The sequence below is a fragment of the Macaca nemestrina genome, chromosome 18, assembly GCF_043159975.1.
Source record: "Macaca nemestrina isolate mMacNem1 chromosome 18, mMacNem.hap1, whole genome shotgun sequence".
Taxonomy (NCBI): Eukaryota; Metazoa; Chordata; class Mammalia; order Primates; family Cercopithecidae; genus Macaca; species Macaca nemestrina.
In genome coordinates this window covers 1,747,797-1,765,184 of record NC_092142.1, presented here as the reverse complement: position 1 = coordinate 1,765,184, position 17,388 = coordinate 1,747,797, and the positions used below count along the sequence as shown (strand labels likewise).

At 56.5% G+C, this 17,388-nt stretch overlaps 2 protein-coding genes across 9 annotated transcripts in view; one reads left to right on the top strand and one right to left on the bottom strand.

Annotated features, from left to right (window-relative positions):
* Nucleotides 1–6,585, top strand: part of LOC105485859 (unk like zinc finger) — a 47,816-nt gene extending 41,231 nt beyond the window's left edge. For 5 of the 6 annotated variants that reach the window (XM_071083845.1, XM_071083844.1, XM_071083846.1 and 2 more), the window contains 3 exons: nucleotides 1,861–2,063; nucleotides 2,504–2,761; nucleotides 3,471–6,585. In XM_071083845.1, the coding sequence (XP_070939946.1) occupies nucleotides 1,861–2,063; nucleotides 2,504–2,761; nucleotides 3,471–3,626 (617 nt within the window). In that variant the 3' untranslated portion in view covers nucleotides 3,627–6,585. The remainder of the gene's footprint in view (nucleotides 1–1,860; nucleotides 2,064–2,503; nucleotides 2,762–3,470) is intronic. The other variant, XR_011616236.1, reaches the window with a different exon arrangement.
* LOC105485858 (N-acetylglucosamine-1-phosphate transferase subunit gamma) lies at nucleotides 6,440–17,346 on the bottom strand. Of its 3 annotated transcripts, none has more exons than XM_071083849.1 (12): nucleotides 17,266–17,346; nucleotides 17,121–17,178; nucleotides 16,974–17,041; nucleotides 8,398–8,517; nucleotides 7,984–8,038; nucleotides 7,827–7,910; nucleotides 7,650–7,743; nucleotides 7,461–7,575; nucleotides 7,259–7,341; nucleotides 7,051–7,182; nucleotides 6,879–6,960; nucleotides 6,440–6,789 (listed from the first exon to the last, which is right to left on the bottom strand). In XM_071083849.1, exons 1-12 carry the CDS (start codon nucleotides 17,315–17,317, stop codon nucleotides 6,695–6,697), a joined length of 1,038 nt encoding a protein of 345 aa, XP_070939950.1. In that variant the 5' UTR covers nucleotides 17,318–17,346; the 3' UTR covers nucleotides 6,440–6,694. The 3 variants fall into 3 exon arrangements, with proteins under 3 accessions (XP_070939950.1, XP_070939951.1, XP_011746731.2); XM_071083850.1 differs by having other exon boundaries at nucleotides 6,879–6,950; XM_011748429.2 differs by lacking the exon at nucleotides 8,398–8,517.
* Between the last annotated feature and the right edge of the window lie 42 nt (nucleotides 17,347–17,388).

Below are 17,388 nucleotides of genomic sequence, written 5' to 3'. Positions count from 1 at the left end.
GTTCCCATGAAGCCTCCGTGGGGCTGCCTCCCAGAGGCCACCCTGACTGAGGGGCCCCACACGGAACCTTGTGCCCCATCCATGGTGGCAAACCACATGGCCTGCTGCTCACAGGCTCCCCCCGCCGCAGACTGAGTCTTGCTCTGTCACCCAGGCTGGAGTGCAATGGCACGATCTCAGCTCACTGCAACCTCCGCCTCCCAGGTTCCAGCAATTCTCCTGCCTCAGCCTCCCGAGTAGCTGGGATTAGAGGCGTGCGCCACCACACCCGGCTAATTTTTGTGTTTTTAGTAAAGACAGGTTTCACCATGTTGGCCAGGCTGGTCTCAAACTCCTGACCTCGTGATCTGCCCACCTCGGCCTCCTGAAGTGCTGGGATGACAGGCTTGAGCCACCGTGCATGGCTGTTTGTTACGTTGTAAATGAACTAACACTTGGCCGGGCTTGATGACTCGAGAGCAGCCTGATCAACATGGAGAAACCCTGTCTGTACTAAAAATACAAAATTAGCTGGGCGTGGTGAGTTGCGCCTGTAATCCCAGCTACTCAGGAGGCTGAGGCAGGAGAATCGCTTGAACCTGAGAGGTGGAGGTTGCGGTGAGCCCAGACTGTGTCGTTACACTCCAGCCTGGGCAATAAGAGTGAAACTCTGTCTCAAAAAAAAAAAGACCGGGTGCGGTGGCTCATGCCTGTAATCCCAGCAGTTTGGGAGGCCGAGGAGGGCAGATCAGGAGGTCAGGAGATCGAGACCATCCTGGTTAACACGGTGAAACCTCGTCTCTACTAAAAATAAATTATCCGGGTGTGGTTGCGGGCACTTGTAGTCCCAGCTACTCGGGAGGCTGAGGCAGGAGAATCGCTTGAACCCGGGAGTCGGAGGTTGCAGTGAGCCGAGATCACGCCACTGCACTCCAGCCTGGTGTTAGAGCGAGACTCCATCTCAAGAAAAAAAAACCAAAACACTTTGGGCCAGCACAGTGGCTTAGGCCTGTAATCCCAGCACTTTGGGAGGCCGAGGTGGGTGGATCACTTGAGGCCAGGGGTTCAAGAGAAGCCTAGGCACCATAGTGAGATTCCTGACTCTCCAAAAATTACAAAATTTTAAAAGTGTTTATTTTTTTAAGACAAACTCTCACTCTGTCGCCCAAGCTCCAGCAATCTTCGCTCACTGCAGCCTCCGCCTTCCAGGTTAAAATGATTCTCTTGCCTCAGCCTCCCGAGTAGCTGGGATCACAGGCTCCTGCTACCACACCCGTCTCATTTTTGTGTTTTTAGTAGAGATGGGGTTTCACCATGTTGGCCAGGCTGGTCTCAAAGTCCTGACCTCGGGTGATCTGCCCGCCTCGGCCTCCCAAAGTGCTGGGATGACAGGCCTGTTTTTGTTAAAGTAACATTTAGAGTATCTCATAGTCTCTAAGCTGCATACACATTGGCAGATGTCACCGTGTGGACACAGCTCTTTGGGGTCTGTGAGAGTCCGTGTGAGGCGTTCCTGGGGGTGGAGTCTGAGAACCACTGCCCCTTCCACCTCGTGATGTGGTCCCAGGAACGAATTTAATTCCTCTGTTCAGACTCCTCAGGTGGCCGGGAAGGCATAGATCTGGTGGGGAGACCGGCCGGGGCAGGTGTCACTGTCAGTGCCTCTGCCAGCCCCACTCGGTCCCCAGCGCCTCTTCCCGAGGCTGGTGGGGTCCAGGAGTGGGGCAAGGGGCTGGCAGGACAAAGGGCAAGACCCCTGCCATCAGGGTGGGTGAGCCCCAGAGGGTGCCCATGTGGAGGCGGGGCCGGGGCATAGCACCCACCAGTCACCAGGCCGTGAGCACAGCTGGGCTGGGCCGTCATCGGCCCTTTCACACTCAGGTTTGAACGGTGTCCCCGGGAGCATCTGGGACTTTGTTTCCGGCAGCTTCTCCCCCAGCCCCACCCCTATCCTGAGCGCCGGCCCCCCATCCTCTTCGGGTTCAAGTCCAAATGGGACTGAGCTGGCCCGGGTCAGACGGCAGCTGGACGAGGCCAAGAGGAAGATCCGGCAGTGGGAGGAGTCCTGGCAGCAGGTGAAACAGGTGAGCGTGTGGGGGGCCAGACAGGTGAGGGGGAGGGAGGGCCGCCGGGGAATCAGGTGAGGGGAAGGGAGGGCTGCAGGGGACTCAGGTGAGTGTGGGGGGGGTGAGGAAGGGCCGCAGGGGACTCAGGTGAGTGTGGGGGGGGTGAGACAGGTGAGGGAGGGCCGCGGGGGACTCAGGTGAGTGTGGGGGGGGTGAGGGAGGGCCGCAGGGGACTCAGGTGAGTGTGGGGGGGGTGAGGGAGGGCCGCAGGGGACTCAGGTGAGTGTGGGGGGGGTGAGGGAGGGCCGCAGGGGACTCAGGTGAGGGGGCCACAGGTGATGGGGGACGGGAGGGAGGATCGCAGGTGACATGGGCAATGGGGTCTGCAGGTGGCATAGGTGAGGTGGGAGGGACTGAGATGGGCTCTAGCTGCCTCCTGCACGGGCCCTGGGTTTCAGGTCTGCGATGCCTGGCAGCGAGAGGCGCAGGAGGCCAAGGAACGTGCCCGCGTGGCCGATAGTGACCGGCAGCTGGCGCTGCAGAAGAAGGAGGAGGTGGAGGCGCAGGTGAAGCAGCTGCAGGAGGAGCTGGAGGGCCTGGGCGTAGCCTCCACACTGCCGGGGCTGCGGGGCTGCGCGGACATCGGCACCATTCCCCTGCCTAAGCTGCACTCGCTGCAGAGTCAGCTGCGCCTAGACCTGGAGGTGGTGGATGGCGTGAGTCCTGCTCGGGGCGGGGTGAGGGCTAGCCTGTCTGCAGGGCTGCTGTCCCTGTCTGGGGAGGGCCCTGGCTGGTGCGGCGTCCCTTCCCCCCCTGCCCCTCGGGTCTGCTCCGGGCCTGGGGAGGAGGGGACGGTGCCCCGCCCCAGCACAGACCCCCTGAGACCTCCTTGCCTGTCTCCCTGGGAGCCGCCTCTCCTGTCAGGCTGGCCCTTGCCCTTTCACCCCTCCCTCTTACCAGCAAATGCCAGGCTGCACCCTCCACAGGGAAGGCGGCCCCATCCCTCCCTGTTCACAGCGGCAACCCTCACACATGCTCCCTCCACTTCAGCATGTCTCTCCTCACCTCGCCTGTGAAGGGTGGACTCTCCGCCTAACTGCTCTGGGCCAGTGTGTCCTGCATAGCTCACATCCTGGGCACCCAGCCGCCAGGGCCCTCAGGGGCCTGTCCTGTCCGGCCACTGCCGTGTCTGTGGTGGCCCCGGGGGCCGTCCTCTGCCCAGGGCTCGAGACAGAGCATTCCCGCCACCCCGCAGCTGCCTTCTCCCTGAGGTGGCCCTGGCTGGGGGCATCTCCCTGACCCTGTCTCTGTAGCTGGTGGCCGGGTGGCCCAAGATGCCGAGTCCTGCCCAGAAGGCCCTGCGGCTCCCCAGCTGGTCCAGCCTGGGCAGGGGCCTCCTGACCCATTACCGTTCTGGCCCTGCAGGTGATCTTCCAGCTCCGCGCCAAGCAGTGCGTGGCCTGCCGGGAGCGGGCCCACGGTGCCGTCCTGCGGCCCTGCCAGCACCGCGTCCTCTGTGAGCCGTGTGCGGCCGCCGCACCCGAGTGCCCCTACTGCAAGGGCCAGCCCCTGCGGTGGTGACCTCAGCGGGGACAGCCACCTCCTGCTGGGCACCCTGGCTCCAGTGCTTGTAACCACAGACACACCGTCACTCCCCTCTGGTGCCACCGATGTGAGGACCGAGGCTGGGAGCCCCGCCCGCGCTCAGCCGTTATCATGAGGCTGGGAGCCCCCGCCTGGGCTCGGCCGGACAGCTTTCCTGTCACACGTTGTCACCTATCTAGTCCTACCGACGGTTTCAAGGTATTTTCCTCAAAAACCTTAAAGGCAACCCCACAGAACCCGCCTGCCTGTCCTCGAGGGGCCTGGTGCCTCAGGGGTCCGCGTGGCGCTGTGATCACAGCAGTTTGTGGTCCTGACACTCCTGTGACTGGACCACTGGGAGCTGGGGTCTTTCAAAGCACTTTGTAAACCGAGGAATTTAGAGGTTATAAATTGCTCTAAGCTGCTTTTTATGTTGTTTTTTAAATATGCGATAATATGAAGCTTTATATGTGTACTGTGAACTTAAATATTTCATATCAGTTTATTGTCAATTCATAGTATGCTGAATATATTAGATTTCATATTCTGAAACTAGTACTTATGAAATGAGCGTTTATCTAGTAGTAAGACCTAGGATTTTTACATTCTCCCATTAAGTGCATAGTATTTATAAGCAGAGTGATTATGGATTTAGATGTTTTTAACTTGACGGAAGGAGCTCGTTTTCCCGAGCCTGTGTGCGCACAAGGCACTAGGGTTGATATTCCAGCCTCGTGACGTGGGAGCAGGAGAGCTCCGTCCTGCATTTCTGGGATCCGTGGCCACTTTTCCTATGTGCCTGTGCCTTGCTAAACAAGTGAAGGAACATCATTGGTTTTGTTTTCTCCCTTGAATCTCTGAAAGACAGTTTGGTACTAACGAAAAATGCAGCAGAAGGGATCAGACATCAGAGGTTTTAGAATTACCTTTTTAAGGAGCTGTCTTCTGGCCGGGCGCGGTGACTCACGCCTGTGATCCCAGCACTTCGGGAGGCTGAGGCGGGTGGATCACCTAAGGTCAGGAGTTTGAGACCATCCTGGCTAACATGGTGAAACCCTGTCTCTACTAAAAATACAAAAATTAGCCGGGCGTGGTGGCGGGCGCCTGTAGTCCCAGCTACTCGGGGGGCTGAGGTAGGAGAATCGCTTGAACCCGGGAGGCAGAGGTTGCAGTGAGCCAGGATCATGCCACTGCACTCCAGCCTGGGTGACAGAGTGAGACTCTGGCTCAAAAAAAAAAAAAAAAAAAAAGCTGTCTTCTGATTACTCAGATCTGTCCTAGGCAATGGTGCTTTGTAGCTCCTTGGAGACATCGCTGGGCGTCCTGGTGGGGGTCAGGCAGTGAACTGGGAGAGTGGCTGGCTCCCCAGCCCCTGTGGCCACCCCCGTCCTGCTTGTGTGGGAGACGCTCGAGCCTTGGTGTGCGCCAGGGTGCCGGGTGTATGAGAGTCACCTGACCCGTACTGCCAGTTAGTATCGGAGCTCATCCATGTGGCCAGCGAGGTCACACCAGGACCCAGTCGCAGCCTCTTAGTGGCCTGGAGCACACGGGGGAAGTGGCCCCCCGAGGTCCCGGCTCTGCTGCGTCCCCTGGCCTGTCTGCCCCAGAGCGACAGAGTGGCTTCCGGCCGCAGCAGAAACGCGACTGAGAACGCGTTCCCGCGATGACCTGACCCTTCTGCTCAGGGCTGGGACTGTCCCTAGGAGTTGAGGAGCAGGAACAGGCGTCTGTGATTTACGGCGACCTGGCTTTCTGTGGGCCATGTGGGTTGTGAGGGCACAAGAGCAGGCAGCAGCATCGACGTGTTCCTCCCTGCCCGTGGCTTTGCCAAAGACTTTTAATAGCATTTTTTAAAAGTGCAAAACGTCTAGGTAAAAAATTTTTATCAGTGACCAAATTAGAATGTATTTAATATAGTAGGAGGTTTAAGAACTTTTTTAACGTAAGACAAACTGATAGCAACATTCTATCATTTTAAAGGAAGTGGATCCGTGACATTCTGCAGCTAGTCCACTACTCCAGGTAACTATCGACTTGGTTTTAGTGAATCTATTTTGTTTTTAATTATAGTGATGATTTATTAGCTCAGTATCTAGAAATTACGTATATTTTGTGCTACTGTCATCAATGTGTAAATCCTCTGTTTTTATTATTTATGCACTTGGTTCCCATTTCGGGCCTCTGGTCTTTTCTGGGATATGGTGTCTGCCCAGACGTCTCCCGGTTGTCGGGAGCAGCTGAGCGCTAGTCTGCCGGCTGCTCTGCTCTTTCTGGGAACAACGTGGCGGCTGCCCCTCAGGGCATCTCCATGGATCAGCTTCTGGGGTGGTGGAGCTGGGAGCCCCAGGGGTTGGGGGACGGCGGAGACACCTCCTCCCCCATATTTGTACTGGCTCTGAGGACAGGTGAGCAGTGGGAAGACCAAAGAATGGCTGGCAGTGCTGCCAGGATTGGAAATGGAGGCAAGACCCTGGGGCTGCCTGCCCTGGGGCCTTCCTCACCCGTCTCGGTGGCCGAGGCACACAGCAGTGGCTGGAAGGTGCCCCGTGGAGGCGGGCCCAGCGGCTCCCACCTGTGGCCATGGCCGGCACTGGGCATAGGAGCCGGGTGGTGGCCGGGTCTGTGTGTGCTTGTTGCCTGTCGTCTGTAACTCTAGTGTTCAACATTAGCCGTGAAACAGTGACGTGTGTAACTGTGGTCAGCAGACCTTGTTCCGTGTGGACGCGTCATGTGGATTCATTTCTGGAAGCCTCGATCTGTATGTTTATTTAGATGAGAGTGTTGTTTGAGTGGAATTTTAACCTGGAAGGTAGGATTTATAATCATTTACTTGTAGTGAACTGTTTAAAATTAACACTTGTTAAATTTTTTTACATTATAGCATTTATGCAATGGTTTACAGAATTCATGGAATTATTTTTATCAGTATGGGAATTAATTAAAACCTTGAATCTTTGTTTCGTCTGCTTCTCTGAGCACAAGCCTGGCCCGCTGGTCCCTGGGGGTCCTACCAGCCAATCTCCAGGGCTCTCGGCCGTGTCCACCTCTGCCTTCCCACCATAGGGTCACAAACTCCCACGCAGTCCTGGGTCGCCCCGCAGCTGCTCTGGAGGCTTGGCTCTGGGTGTCTTGTGGCCCAAGTGCTCCAAGCTGGAAGTTTCTGCCAAAACACCAGGTGGCCGGTCCTCACCTGGACCCACAGGTGGTGGGTGCGATGGTGGCCTGGCCCCCTCCCCACAGGTGACTTACCTGTGGGCCTCACATAGGGGATGCTGTGCTGGGTGAGCAAACCTTTTAGCCTTTTGATCTCCTTTGACAGTTCTTTATGAGCCTACAACACGAAGTTCAATGGAAAGGCCGGGGTGGGGGCGGGGCTGGGCGGGAGGCTACTGTGTGCTGCCACCTCCCCCCACTACGGCACCTTTCTGCAGTTTTCCAGGGTCTCCAGCCCCAAGCTGTCAGGACCTCCCTCCAGCTGGGTGGGTTCGTTTTCTTCTGGGGCCTTGAAGTAGCCCGCGTCCTCAAACAGTGTCCGCAGCAACTTCTCATGGCCCTGAAGATGGAGGATGCAGGGGCAGCACCCAGCTCCCAGCTGGGCCCGCCAGGGGCAACCCCGAGCATATGCTTACCTGGGCGGTGATCAGCTCGTCGGCCAGGTCCTGCTCCACCTGGTCCCACCGCCGCTGCAGGGCCTCTGGCAGGGTCGGGTACACTGAGGGCCCAAGAGAAGCCAGACTCAGTTGTGCCCCATGTCCCAACCCTGGCCCCCACCACTGCAGGGCTATGTGCATGGCTGACCCCACCGGCCCCCACTGTGTCCCGCACCCCTACCTAGCAAGGCGTGGGGGTGGCAGACAAGGGGGGTCTCGAACGTCAGTGCATAGACACAGGTGCTCGGCTCGGACACGTGGGCCAGCCGGTTGCTTTTTCCACACGCCAGCTCCACCTGGGGAGGGCACGCCGGTGGGTGTGTTGCAGAGGCTGGGGCCCCTCGTCCCGGGCTCCCGTCTGAGGCCCCACCTTGCTCTGCCGGCTCCGGGAACGGCAGGCGTCACCATCCCTCATCCACATGCCCGTGAAGGTGTTGTTGGCGATCTCCCACTCGTGCCAGATGCTGCGGGGACACGGGCATGGCCCGTGAGGCCGGGCGGGGGAGCCGCGCTGCTGCTTTGGGATCCCTGGCCCGGCCCCGCTCACCCGAGGACCCCGCTGTAGGCGTTCCAGCGGAAGGTCTGCTCGTGCTGAGTCACGTTGTGGAATGGGCAGAACTCGTACTTGTACCTGGGGACACAGGTGGCATGAGGGGGGTCCCCAGGCTGCGCCCCAGCCCACCCTCGCACCCCCCCGCACTCACGTGGACTCCACCAGGCTGAAGCACTTGCCCGAGAGTCGGAAGAGATGCGCCGGCCCTGGAAGAGACTCACACTGATCCCCAGGCTCCGTGCACAGAACCTGTTTGCAAAGACTGGCAGAGTCTGTTTTCAAAGGACCAGTTTTTAACAAAAAGCACAAGATGTTCAAAGAAACAGGAAAACAGGTCCCATTCAATGGAAGAAACTGACAAAACCGAGAATTCTAACAGCCCTTTAAAAATGAGAGTTCAGGCTTGGTATCGTGGCTCACACCTGTCATCTCAGCACTTTGGGAGGCCAGGGCAGGAAGATCGCTTGAGGCCAGGAGTACGAGACCAGTACGGGCAACAATGCGAGACCCCCGTGTCTACACTAAAAACACACACAAAAAACTAGCTGGGTGTGGTGGTGTGTACCTGTAGTCCCACCTACTCGGGAGGCTGAGGCAGGAGAATTGCTTGAACCCGGGAAGCGGAGGTTGCAGTGAGCTGAGATGGTACCACTGCACTCCAGAGCCTGCATGACAGAGCAAGACCCTGTCTCCAAAAAACAAAAAAAAAAGACATTCCCAGATAAAAGCTTCAGGAGTTGGCTACCTGCAGGCCCATGTGCCCCGCGGGGAAGTGAGTAGACAGACAGCAGCTCAGCTGGAAGGAGACCAAGGGCCCTAGTACGGGGGTAAATTAAATGCCAGGTACCTTTCTAGCTGTGGTCTGTGTATCTACAGAACTTAAACTAGTGGTCCCCAATATTTTTGGCAGCAGGGACTGGTTTCATGGAAGGCAGTTTTTCTATCAGCCAGGGGTGGGGATGGGTGGTTTTGGGATGAAACTGTTCCACCTCACCTCATCAGGCATCAGGTTTTTTTTTTTCTTTTTGAGACACAGTCTCATTCTGTAACCCAAGCTAAAGTGCAATGGCACGATCTCGGCTCATTGCAACCTCTGCCTCCCGGGTTCAAGTGATTCCCCTGCCTCAGCCTCCCGAGTAGCTGGGATTCCAGGCACGCACCACCACACCCGGCTAATTTTTGTATTTTCAGCAAAGATGGGGTTTCACTATGTTGGCCAGGCTGGTCTGAACTCTGGACCTCCAGATCCGTCCACCTTGGCCTCCCAAGTGCTGGGATTACAGGCGTGAGCCACTGTGCCCCGCCTGAAAGACTAACTTTTAAAGACATAAACAGGCCGGGTGCGGTGGCTCAAGCCTGTAATCCCAGCACTTTGGGAGGCCGAGACGGGCGGATCACAAGGTCAGGAGATCCAGACCATCCTGGCTAACCCGGTGAAACCCCGTCTCTACTAAAAAATACAAAAAACTAGCCGGGCGAGGTGGCGGGCGCCTGTAATCCCAGCTACTCAGGAGGCTGAGGCAGGAGAATGGCGTAAACCCGGGAGGCGGAGCTTGCAGTGAGCTGAGATCACGCCACTGCACTCCAGCCTGGGTGACAGAGCGAGACCCCGTCTCAAAAAATAAAAAATAAAATAAAAAAAAGATAAAGACATAAACAGGTTGAAAGTGAAGGTATGGAAAAGTATTCATGTAAATAGCCAAAAGAGAGCTGGAGTGGCTGAAACTACAAGAGACAAATACGTTATATATTGACACAAGGGTCCATGTGCCAAGACACCACAATTATCCATGTACAAACGTTGCCACCCACTATATAAGGCTGACAGGAGACATCCACACCCTTTATTTATTTATTTATTTTGAGATGGAGTCTAGTCTTGTCACCAGGCTGGAGTGCAATGGGACGATCTCGGCTCTCTGCAACCTCCACCTCTGGGTTCAACCAGTTTTCCCGCCTCAACCTCCCCAGTAGCTAGCATTACAGATGCCCACCACCACAGCTGGCTAATTTTTGTATTTTTGTACAGACAGGGTTTCTCCATGTTGGCCAGGCTGGTCTTGAACTCCTGACCTCAGGTGATCCACCTGCCTCAGCCTCCTAAAGTGCTGGGATTACAGGCGTGAGCCCCCACGCCCGCCCTGATGGATTTAATATTTTTAAGATGACTACCACGCATAGTGATGTGCAGATTCAATGCAACGCCATCCAAATCCCAATGACATTTTTTGCAGAAATAGAAAAACACATCCTAAAGTTCATAGGGAGTCTCAGAGGACCCCCAAATCATCAAACGGTCTTGAAAAAGAACAGAGTTGAAAGACTCACACTTACTGATTCCAAAAATTACTTCAAAGCGGTCATGATCAAAACTGTGTGATACTAGCATAAAGACCGGCGTAGAGGCAGGGCACGGTGGCTCACGCCTGTAATCCCAGCGCTCTGGGAGGCCAAGGCAGGCGGATCACGAGGTCAGGAGATTGAGACTATCCTGGCCAACATGGTGAAACCTGGTCTCTAATAAAATACAAAAAATTAGCCGAGCGTGATGGCAAACGCCTGTAGTCCCAGCTACTCAGGAGGCTGACCTAGGAGAACTGCTTGACCCTGGGAGGTGGAGAGGTTGCCATGAGCTGAGATTGTGCTACTGCACTCCAGCCTGGGCTACAGACTTACACTCTGTATAGAAAAAACAAAACAAAACAAAAAACCATCAAGGGAGTGAAAAGACCCACGGAATGGGAGAAAACAAACACTGGCAAATCATAGACGTAAGGGATTCATATCCAGCATATATAAAGAACCACAGCCCTACAATAAACCCAGTTTAAAAATGGGCAAAGGGGCCCGTCATCCCAGCACTCTGGGAGGCCAAGGCGGGTGGATCACCTGAGGTCAGGAGTTTGAGACCAGCCTGGTCAACATGGAGAAACCCTGTCTCTACTAAATAAAAATTAGCCAGGTGTGGTGGTGCACGCCTGTAATCCCAGCTACTTGAGAGGCTTGAGGCAGGAGAACTGCTTGAGCCTGGGAGGCGGAGGTTTCAGTGAGCCAAGGTTGCACCACTGCACTCCAGTCTGGGCGACAGAGCGAGACTCCATCTCAAAAAAAAAAAAAAAAAAAAAAAAAAAAGGACATACAAACAGACCATAAGCAACTGAAAAGATCCCACAGCATTAACTAGGGAAGTGCAAATTAAGACAGCCCTGAGGTGCCACGTCACGCGCATTAGGACGGCTGTTAGCAAAAAAACAAAGTGTTGGTGAAAATGTGGAGAAACCGGACCATCTGTGCAGCGCTGGCTGGAACGGGAAATGGTGCAGCCACCGTGCAAACAGTTTGGTGGCTCCTCAAAAAGCTCAACATGGAATTCTAACAAGATCCAGCAAAGCTACTCTCGGAAATTGGAAGCAGAGACTCGGTATTTACGCCCAAGTTCACAGCAGCCTATTCCCAGCCAGGGGCTGGAAGCCACGCCCGTGTCCAGACGACGGGTAAACACGTGGTCTCTCCTCGCGTGGGACAGTCCTCGGCCGTAAAAACGAAGGAGGCTCTGAGAGCCTCCAGCCTGGGGGACCCCGGGGACACTGTGCCAAGAGGAGTCAGTCAGACACAGAAGGTCGTGCGCAGTTACGGGTCATCTGTGTGCCGTCTCTGCAACAGCCAAGTTCGGAGACGGCAGAATGGTGGGTGCCAGGGCCGGGGGAGCCAGCAGAATGGTGGGTGCCAGGGCCGGGGGAGCCAGGGTTTGAAGGGGACAGAGCAAGTTGTGGAGACGATGGTGCTGACGGTTGCAGGGCAGTGTAACCAGCCCCTAGGGGAAGAGGGAGGGTGTGCAGCGTCCCGACCCTCCAGCCAGGCCGGCCACAGGCAGTGCTAGAGCGAGGGCGTGTACAAATCAAGGCCAGTGGCAACTTGTCAGTAAAAGACGCCACAGCAGCCACCCCGTTCTTCAGGCACGCTGGGGAGTCAGGACCTGGCTGGGTATGCACCTGTCCCGGCGCCCACCGAGACTGTCAGCCACGAGGCCATCCTCTGGGCTGTGGGCAAGGCTGGGGCGTGGGCTGTGGAGGCGGGGAGGACACCTGGCCCCTGGCTCCTGTCAGGCCTGCGCTGCAGCAGCAAGTGCACTGGTTAGAGGATGCCTCAGTTAGACTGATGTTTTAAACTCTGCAGTTTTACTGTATTAATAAAGTCAAGGCCGGGCACGGTGGCTCACACCTGTAATCCCAGCACTTTGGGAGGCCGAGGCGGGCAGATCACGAGGTCAGGAGATCAAGACCATCCTGGCTAACACGGTGAAACCCCGTCTCTACTAAAAATACAAAAAAATTAGCCAGGCGTGGTGGCACGTGCCTGTAGTCCCAGCTACTCGGGAGGCTGAGGCAGGAGAATGGTGTGAACCCGGGAGGCAGAGGTTGCAGTGAGCAGAGATCATGCCACTGCACTCCAGCCTGGGCGACAGAGCAAGACTCCGTCTCAAAAATAATAATAAAGCCAAAATACACACGAGGTGCTGGGTGACTGTTCCCTGGGAACCTGGCCAACCCAGGAGCCTGATGCCACCCTCAGCCTGGCCCCCGCCCCCCGAGGGCAGAGGCTAATGCCACTGAGACCTCTAGGGTGCTGGCCCGGCCTGGCCTTCTGTTCCCTGATGTTCCAGTCACCCCTGCAGCTGTCCCCTCCCAAGACAGATGGAGACCAAGATGGCCCGGCTGCCCTGCTCAGGGGCTGTGGATATAGGAAGATCCTGGTCTTTCCTCGTCAGATACCATCTGGGTGGCCCCTACTCCCAAGCTCACCCACTGTCCTCCCAGCCTGACCGCTGGGGGCTCCACCTCAGCCCTGTCATGCCTGCTGTCCCATAGCCTGGGGTGCTGGGGCTCGGCCCCTCCAGTCTGGCCCCAGGGCTCTGCCCAACAGGCACACAGGGAAGCCTTTGGAGCCATCCGAGACCCTGACGTGTCCCTCGCCCATCTGCCACTCATAGACTCCCACTGGGAGGGTGGCTGGTCAAGCTCCTGTGTCCTGGGAACTCACGTTCCCAGGCTCATCCCCAGCAGACATGACTTGGAGACATCCCAGGAGGGGCGTGGGTGCCAAGCTCAGCTCTGCACCTGCAGGGCCATCCGTCCAAACAGGGCTGCGTGAGGGTGGCGGGCCCCGGCCTGGCTCTGCAGCTGGGAGGAAGCTTCTGCCCGGAAGCTGTCCACAGCTTCAGGGGGCTCCCACGGGCTGGGGTGCAGCCTCCTGCAGGGGATGGTACCACAAGCCCCCAACTGGCAGTGCCCAGTACCCCGGGTCCTCTGCTGCTGGCCCACACCAGAACCCCAGCCACGGCCCCTCCCCTCCACCCGGCCCTCAGGTCTCAGCAGCCTGCTCTCCTGAGAGGGGTGGGGTCCGGCCCCTCCGCTCCTTCAGCCAGACACAGCCAGACCTGAGCCAGAGTCTCCACCCCCAAATACCACCACCCCCAAATGCCATCACCCCTGCCGGCAGGCTCCTCCTCTGCTCCTCATTCGCCCGCACGTCACCTGCAGGCTCCATGCTCACAGTCTGCATGGCCAGGACACTCGACAGTTCCTTTGGCTCCTGCGGGCCCAGGTGGCCTTACCACCAGCTGGCCCTGCGCCCGAGGCCACAGCTCCTCAAGGCCCCATCAGCTTGGCTGAGCCTAGACTCCCTCATTTCCGTCTGCCCCTGGTCAAGCTTCGGCGGGAAGCAGTCCTCCAGGGCTGCATCTCTTGGTGACAGTCCCTTCTCGAGAGGGTCCTCCCTCCCACTCTGCTCCCTGGCCTAGCCCCACACCTGGTCCCAGTGCCCTCCTAACTTCCACAACCCCCACACCCCACCAAGAACTTCCCCGGGGACCTCACCCTCACCCTTGGACCTCACGCACCCCCACTAATGAGTCCTGTGCCCACCATGACCCCTCTCCAAGCACCAGAACTGCCTCATAGACCCAGCCTGGCCCCAACCAAAAGCAAGCTCCCAGCCTGACCCCTGCAGTCCACTTTCCATGGCTTCTCTAGCCAGGATCCTGGGGCCACTCTGCTCCTCCCCAACCTCTCCCCAGATCCAGGCCCCTGCCAGGGCCCCAGAGTCCTGCCCAGCTGGCTGCTCCTTCCCACTGCCACTGAGGCAAAGCTCCCTCCTGGACAGTGTGCTGGGCTGTGGCAGGACCACCACCCTGACCATGCCCCATCCCCTGTCCATGCCACAGCAGGATACTGTCTCTAAATCACAGACCTACCAAACTCTGCTGCTCCTGCTGTCAGGGGACGAGACTCCTGACTCATCCGGTGGAGGCCCAGGCCATGGAGGTGCCCACTGCCCAGCCCAGCCCCGCCCCACCAGCCTCGGCCCTGGCAAACCCACCCCTTCCTTCTCTTTGGCAGAGGCTCTTCTGCCGGGACCTTCTGAGCCCTAGGCTGCACTCACCACGCCCGAGTTTCTCAGCCCGATTATCTTTCTGCTCTGCTCCTTCCACAGACCACACTCTCCTACCCACTGCGCACAATCTGTTTCACACGCTGATGCTGAAGGAGTGCCACATCAAAGACAAAAAACACTTAGAATATCCGTGCCCAATCCCACGGACGCGGGAGACTATCCGCGCCCAACCCCACAGATGCAGTAAAAAATGGTCTGGAGAAAAACACTATCAACAAAAAGACTGGGAAACAGGAAAACAAACATGCCACTTGGATCCAAAGGTGGGACGAGAACTGCTCCAGATTAAAACACTAAAGAGACATGATTAACCAAATGCACCTGTGAACCCTGACGGGCCCAGGTGTGGGGATGGGGGTGGGGAACACTAAAAAAGGCAGTCTTTTAAAATTTTTTAGGTTTTTTGTTATTTTTTTGAGACGAAGTCTTGCCCTGTCACCCAGGCTGGAGTGCAGTGGCGTAATCTCAGCTCACTGCAACCTCCACCTCCTGGGTTCAAGCGATTCTCCAGCCTCGGCCTCCCAAGTAGCTGGGATTACAGGTGGACACCGCTACGCCCGGCTAATTTTTGTTTCTGTGTTTTTTTAGTAGAGACAGGGTTTCACCATGTTGGCCAGGCTGGTCTTGAACTCCTGGGCTCAAGCGATCCTCACACCTCAGCGTCCCTCCTGAGCAGCAAGCACATACCACCACAACCAGCATATTCTGTTTTCTTTCCAGGACTCTCACCTCCGAAAAGATGTGGTCCCCTTAGCCAAGGCTGCCTTTCTCCTACTGGAAAGGGTTCGGTCGGGAACTGCTCTTACACAGCGGCCTGCCTCCTCCCCAGCTTCTTGGGACAGGTGTTGGCCCGACTCCAGCACTTCAGGCCCTGGGAAGCCACATCCCATGGCTCTGAGCCTCAGGGAAGTGAGCCTAACCCCACGTGCGCCATCATGCCCAGCCACACAACAAAAACCTTAAAAAGATCTGTTTGGAGTCAAAGTCCACAAAACCTACCAACAAGCTGCGGTTCCACCTGATCCCCTTTCTCGCTCATCTGTGGCTACCCAGCTGGATCCCCTCTGGCACGGGCTTTCCTGCACAAGGCCTTTGGCCACTCCCTTTCCTGAATCCCTTTCCCCAAACAGGCACAGCTTTACTCCCTTTTCTCCTTTAGCTTTTGGCTGAAATGTCACTTCTTAGACTTTTCCTCAGCACCCTATTTAAAGCAGTCCCCAGCCAAGGCAGGAGGATTGCTTGAGGCTGGGAGTTTGGGGCCAGCCTGGGCAACGTAGTGAGACTTCCATCTCTACAAAAACACGTAAAATTTGCCAGGCATGGTGGCATGCACCTGTGGTCCCAGCTACTCAGGAAGCTGAGGGTGGGTGGTTGCTTCAGCCCAGGAGTTCAAGGATGCAGTGAGCTATGAATGCACTACTGCACTCCAGCCCGAGTGAGAGAGCAAGACCCCGTCTCTAAAAATAAAAAAAAAAGCGATCCCCCAAACAATACTCTAACACACATACTCCCTCCTCTGCTTCACATATCTACATGGCATTTTTCATCATTGACCATTCTATGTATTTTACCTAATTCTTTGTTCAGTGCCTGTTCGTCCATCACTCCCCATGAGACTGTCAGCTCCCTGAGGACAAGCACTGGTGTATCTGTGTTCGTTTCTGCAACCCCAGCACAGACCCTAACACATAAAAGTATTCGATAATAAAATTATTGAGGCTGGGCACGGTGGCTCACGCCTGTAATCCCAGCACTTTCCGAGGCCAAGATGGGCGGATCACTTGAGGTCAGGAGTTTGAGACCAGCCTGGTCAATACGGTGAAATAAACCATGTCTCTACTAAAAATACAAAAATTTGCTGGGCGTGATGGTGATGCATGCCTGTAATCCCAGCGACTCGGGAGGCTGAAGCATGAGGATTGCTTGAACGCAGGACGTGGAGGTTGCAGTGAGCAGAGATCGTGCCACTGCACTCCAGCCTGGGCAGACAGAGTGAGACTCTGTCTCAAAAAAAAAAATCCTTGGATTTTTGTCTCTTATATTTAATACTCATTCAGTGTTTAAAAGGCATATATACTCATGACCCAACAATTTCACTTCTGGAATTCTGCCTTGGGAAACCACTCACCTGAGGGCAAACCAAGGCACCTACACAGCATGTTCTCCACAGCACTATTTCTAATGGCCAAAAAAAAAAAATGTAAAGAACCTAAATACAATCGGGAAATGCAGCGCCATCCCATCGCGTACTGAGCACCAAGAGAAAGAATGAAGACCTATATCACCATCGTGAAGCGTCCCAAGACATACAGCGAGTGACAACGACAAATCAGCCAAATACTCGCGCAGCATGATTTTTTTTTAAAAGCGACAAAGATTACAAAAACTACACGTTTTCCGGCTGCATGGATACGCACGTAAAAGCACAGAAACGCCTCTGCCAAGTTACCAGACTATTAACGGCAATTACCTCTCGGAAAGAAAAGGAAGGACTAAGTCTGGAGATAACTTTTAATTCGGTACAAGAACCTTCTGGTATATTCTCTCGCACGTCCACACTAATTTTAGAAGGCTGACAAACCAATGCTTTAGACTCCGGGCCGTAACTCTCAGGGTCTCTCACCCATCCTCCATTGTTGCTGCCCCCCGCGGTCACCCCCGAGCCCGCCAGCAGCGCTCCTCACTCACCAGACACGGGTGAAGGATCCCTCTTGGCCTGGAGGCGACTGGCCTGGGGCAAGAACGGGTTGTTCACCCTACGGGAAGCGGCAGGGTCAGCGGGGAACTGGCCCGGGCCGTCCCCCTGCCCGAGCCGCCAGCCGCGAGGCTGCTCACCCGAACGTGTTGGGCTCCTCCACCACCTTCATCTTCGCGGCACCTGCCGGCGCGGGGCCTACGGGGAGCGAGACCGTGAGCGGGGAGGCCGGGATGCAGAGCGCGCGCCGCGGGGCCTGGGGACGCGGGCGGCCGGGCCACTCACCGCGGGCCGAGAGCCCGAGGAACAACAGCACCCGCACCAGCCCCGCCGCCATCGCGCCGCAGCGCCGCGCGGTCACGTGGAATGACGGTCACGTGACCGCGGGAACCGGAAGTGGCGCCCCGC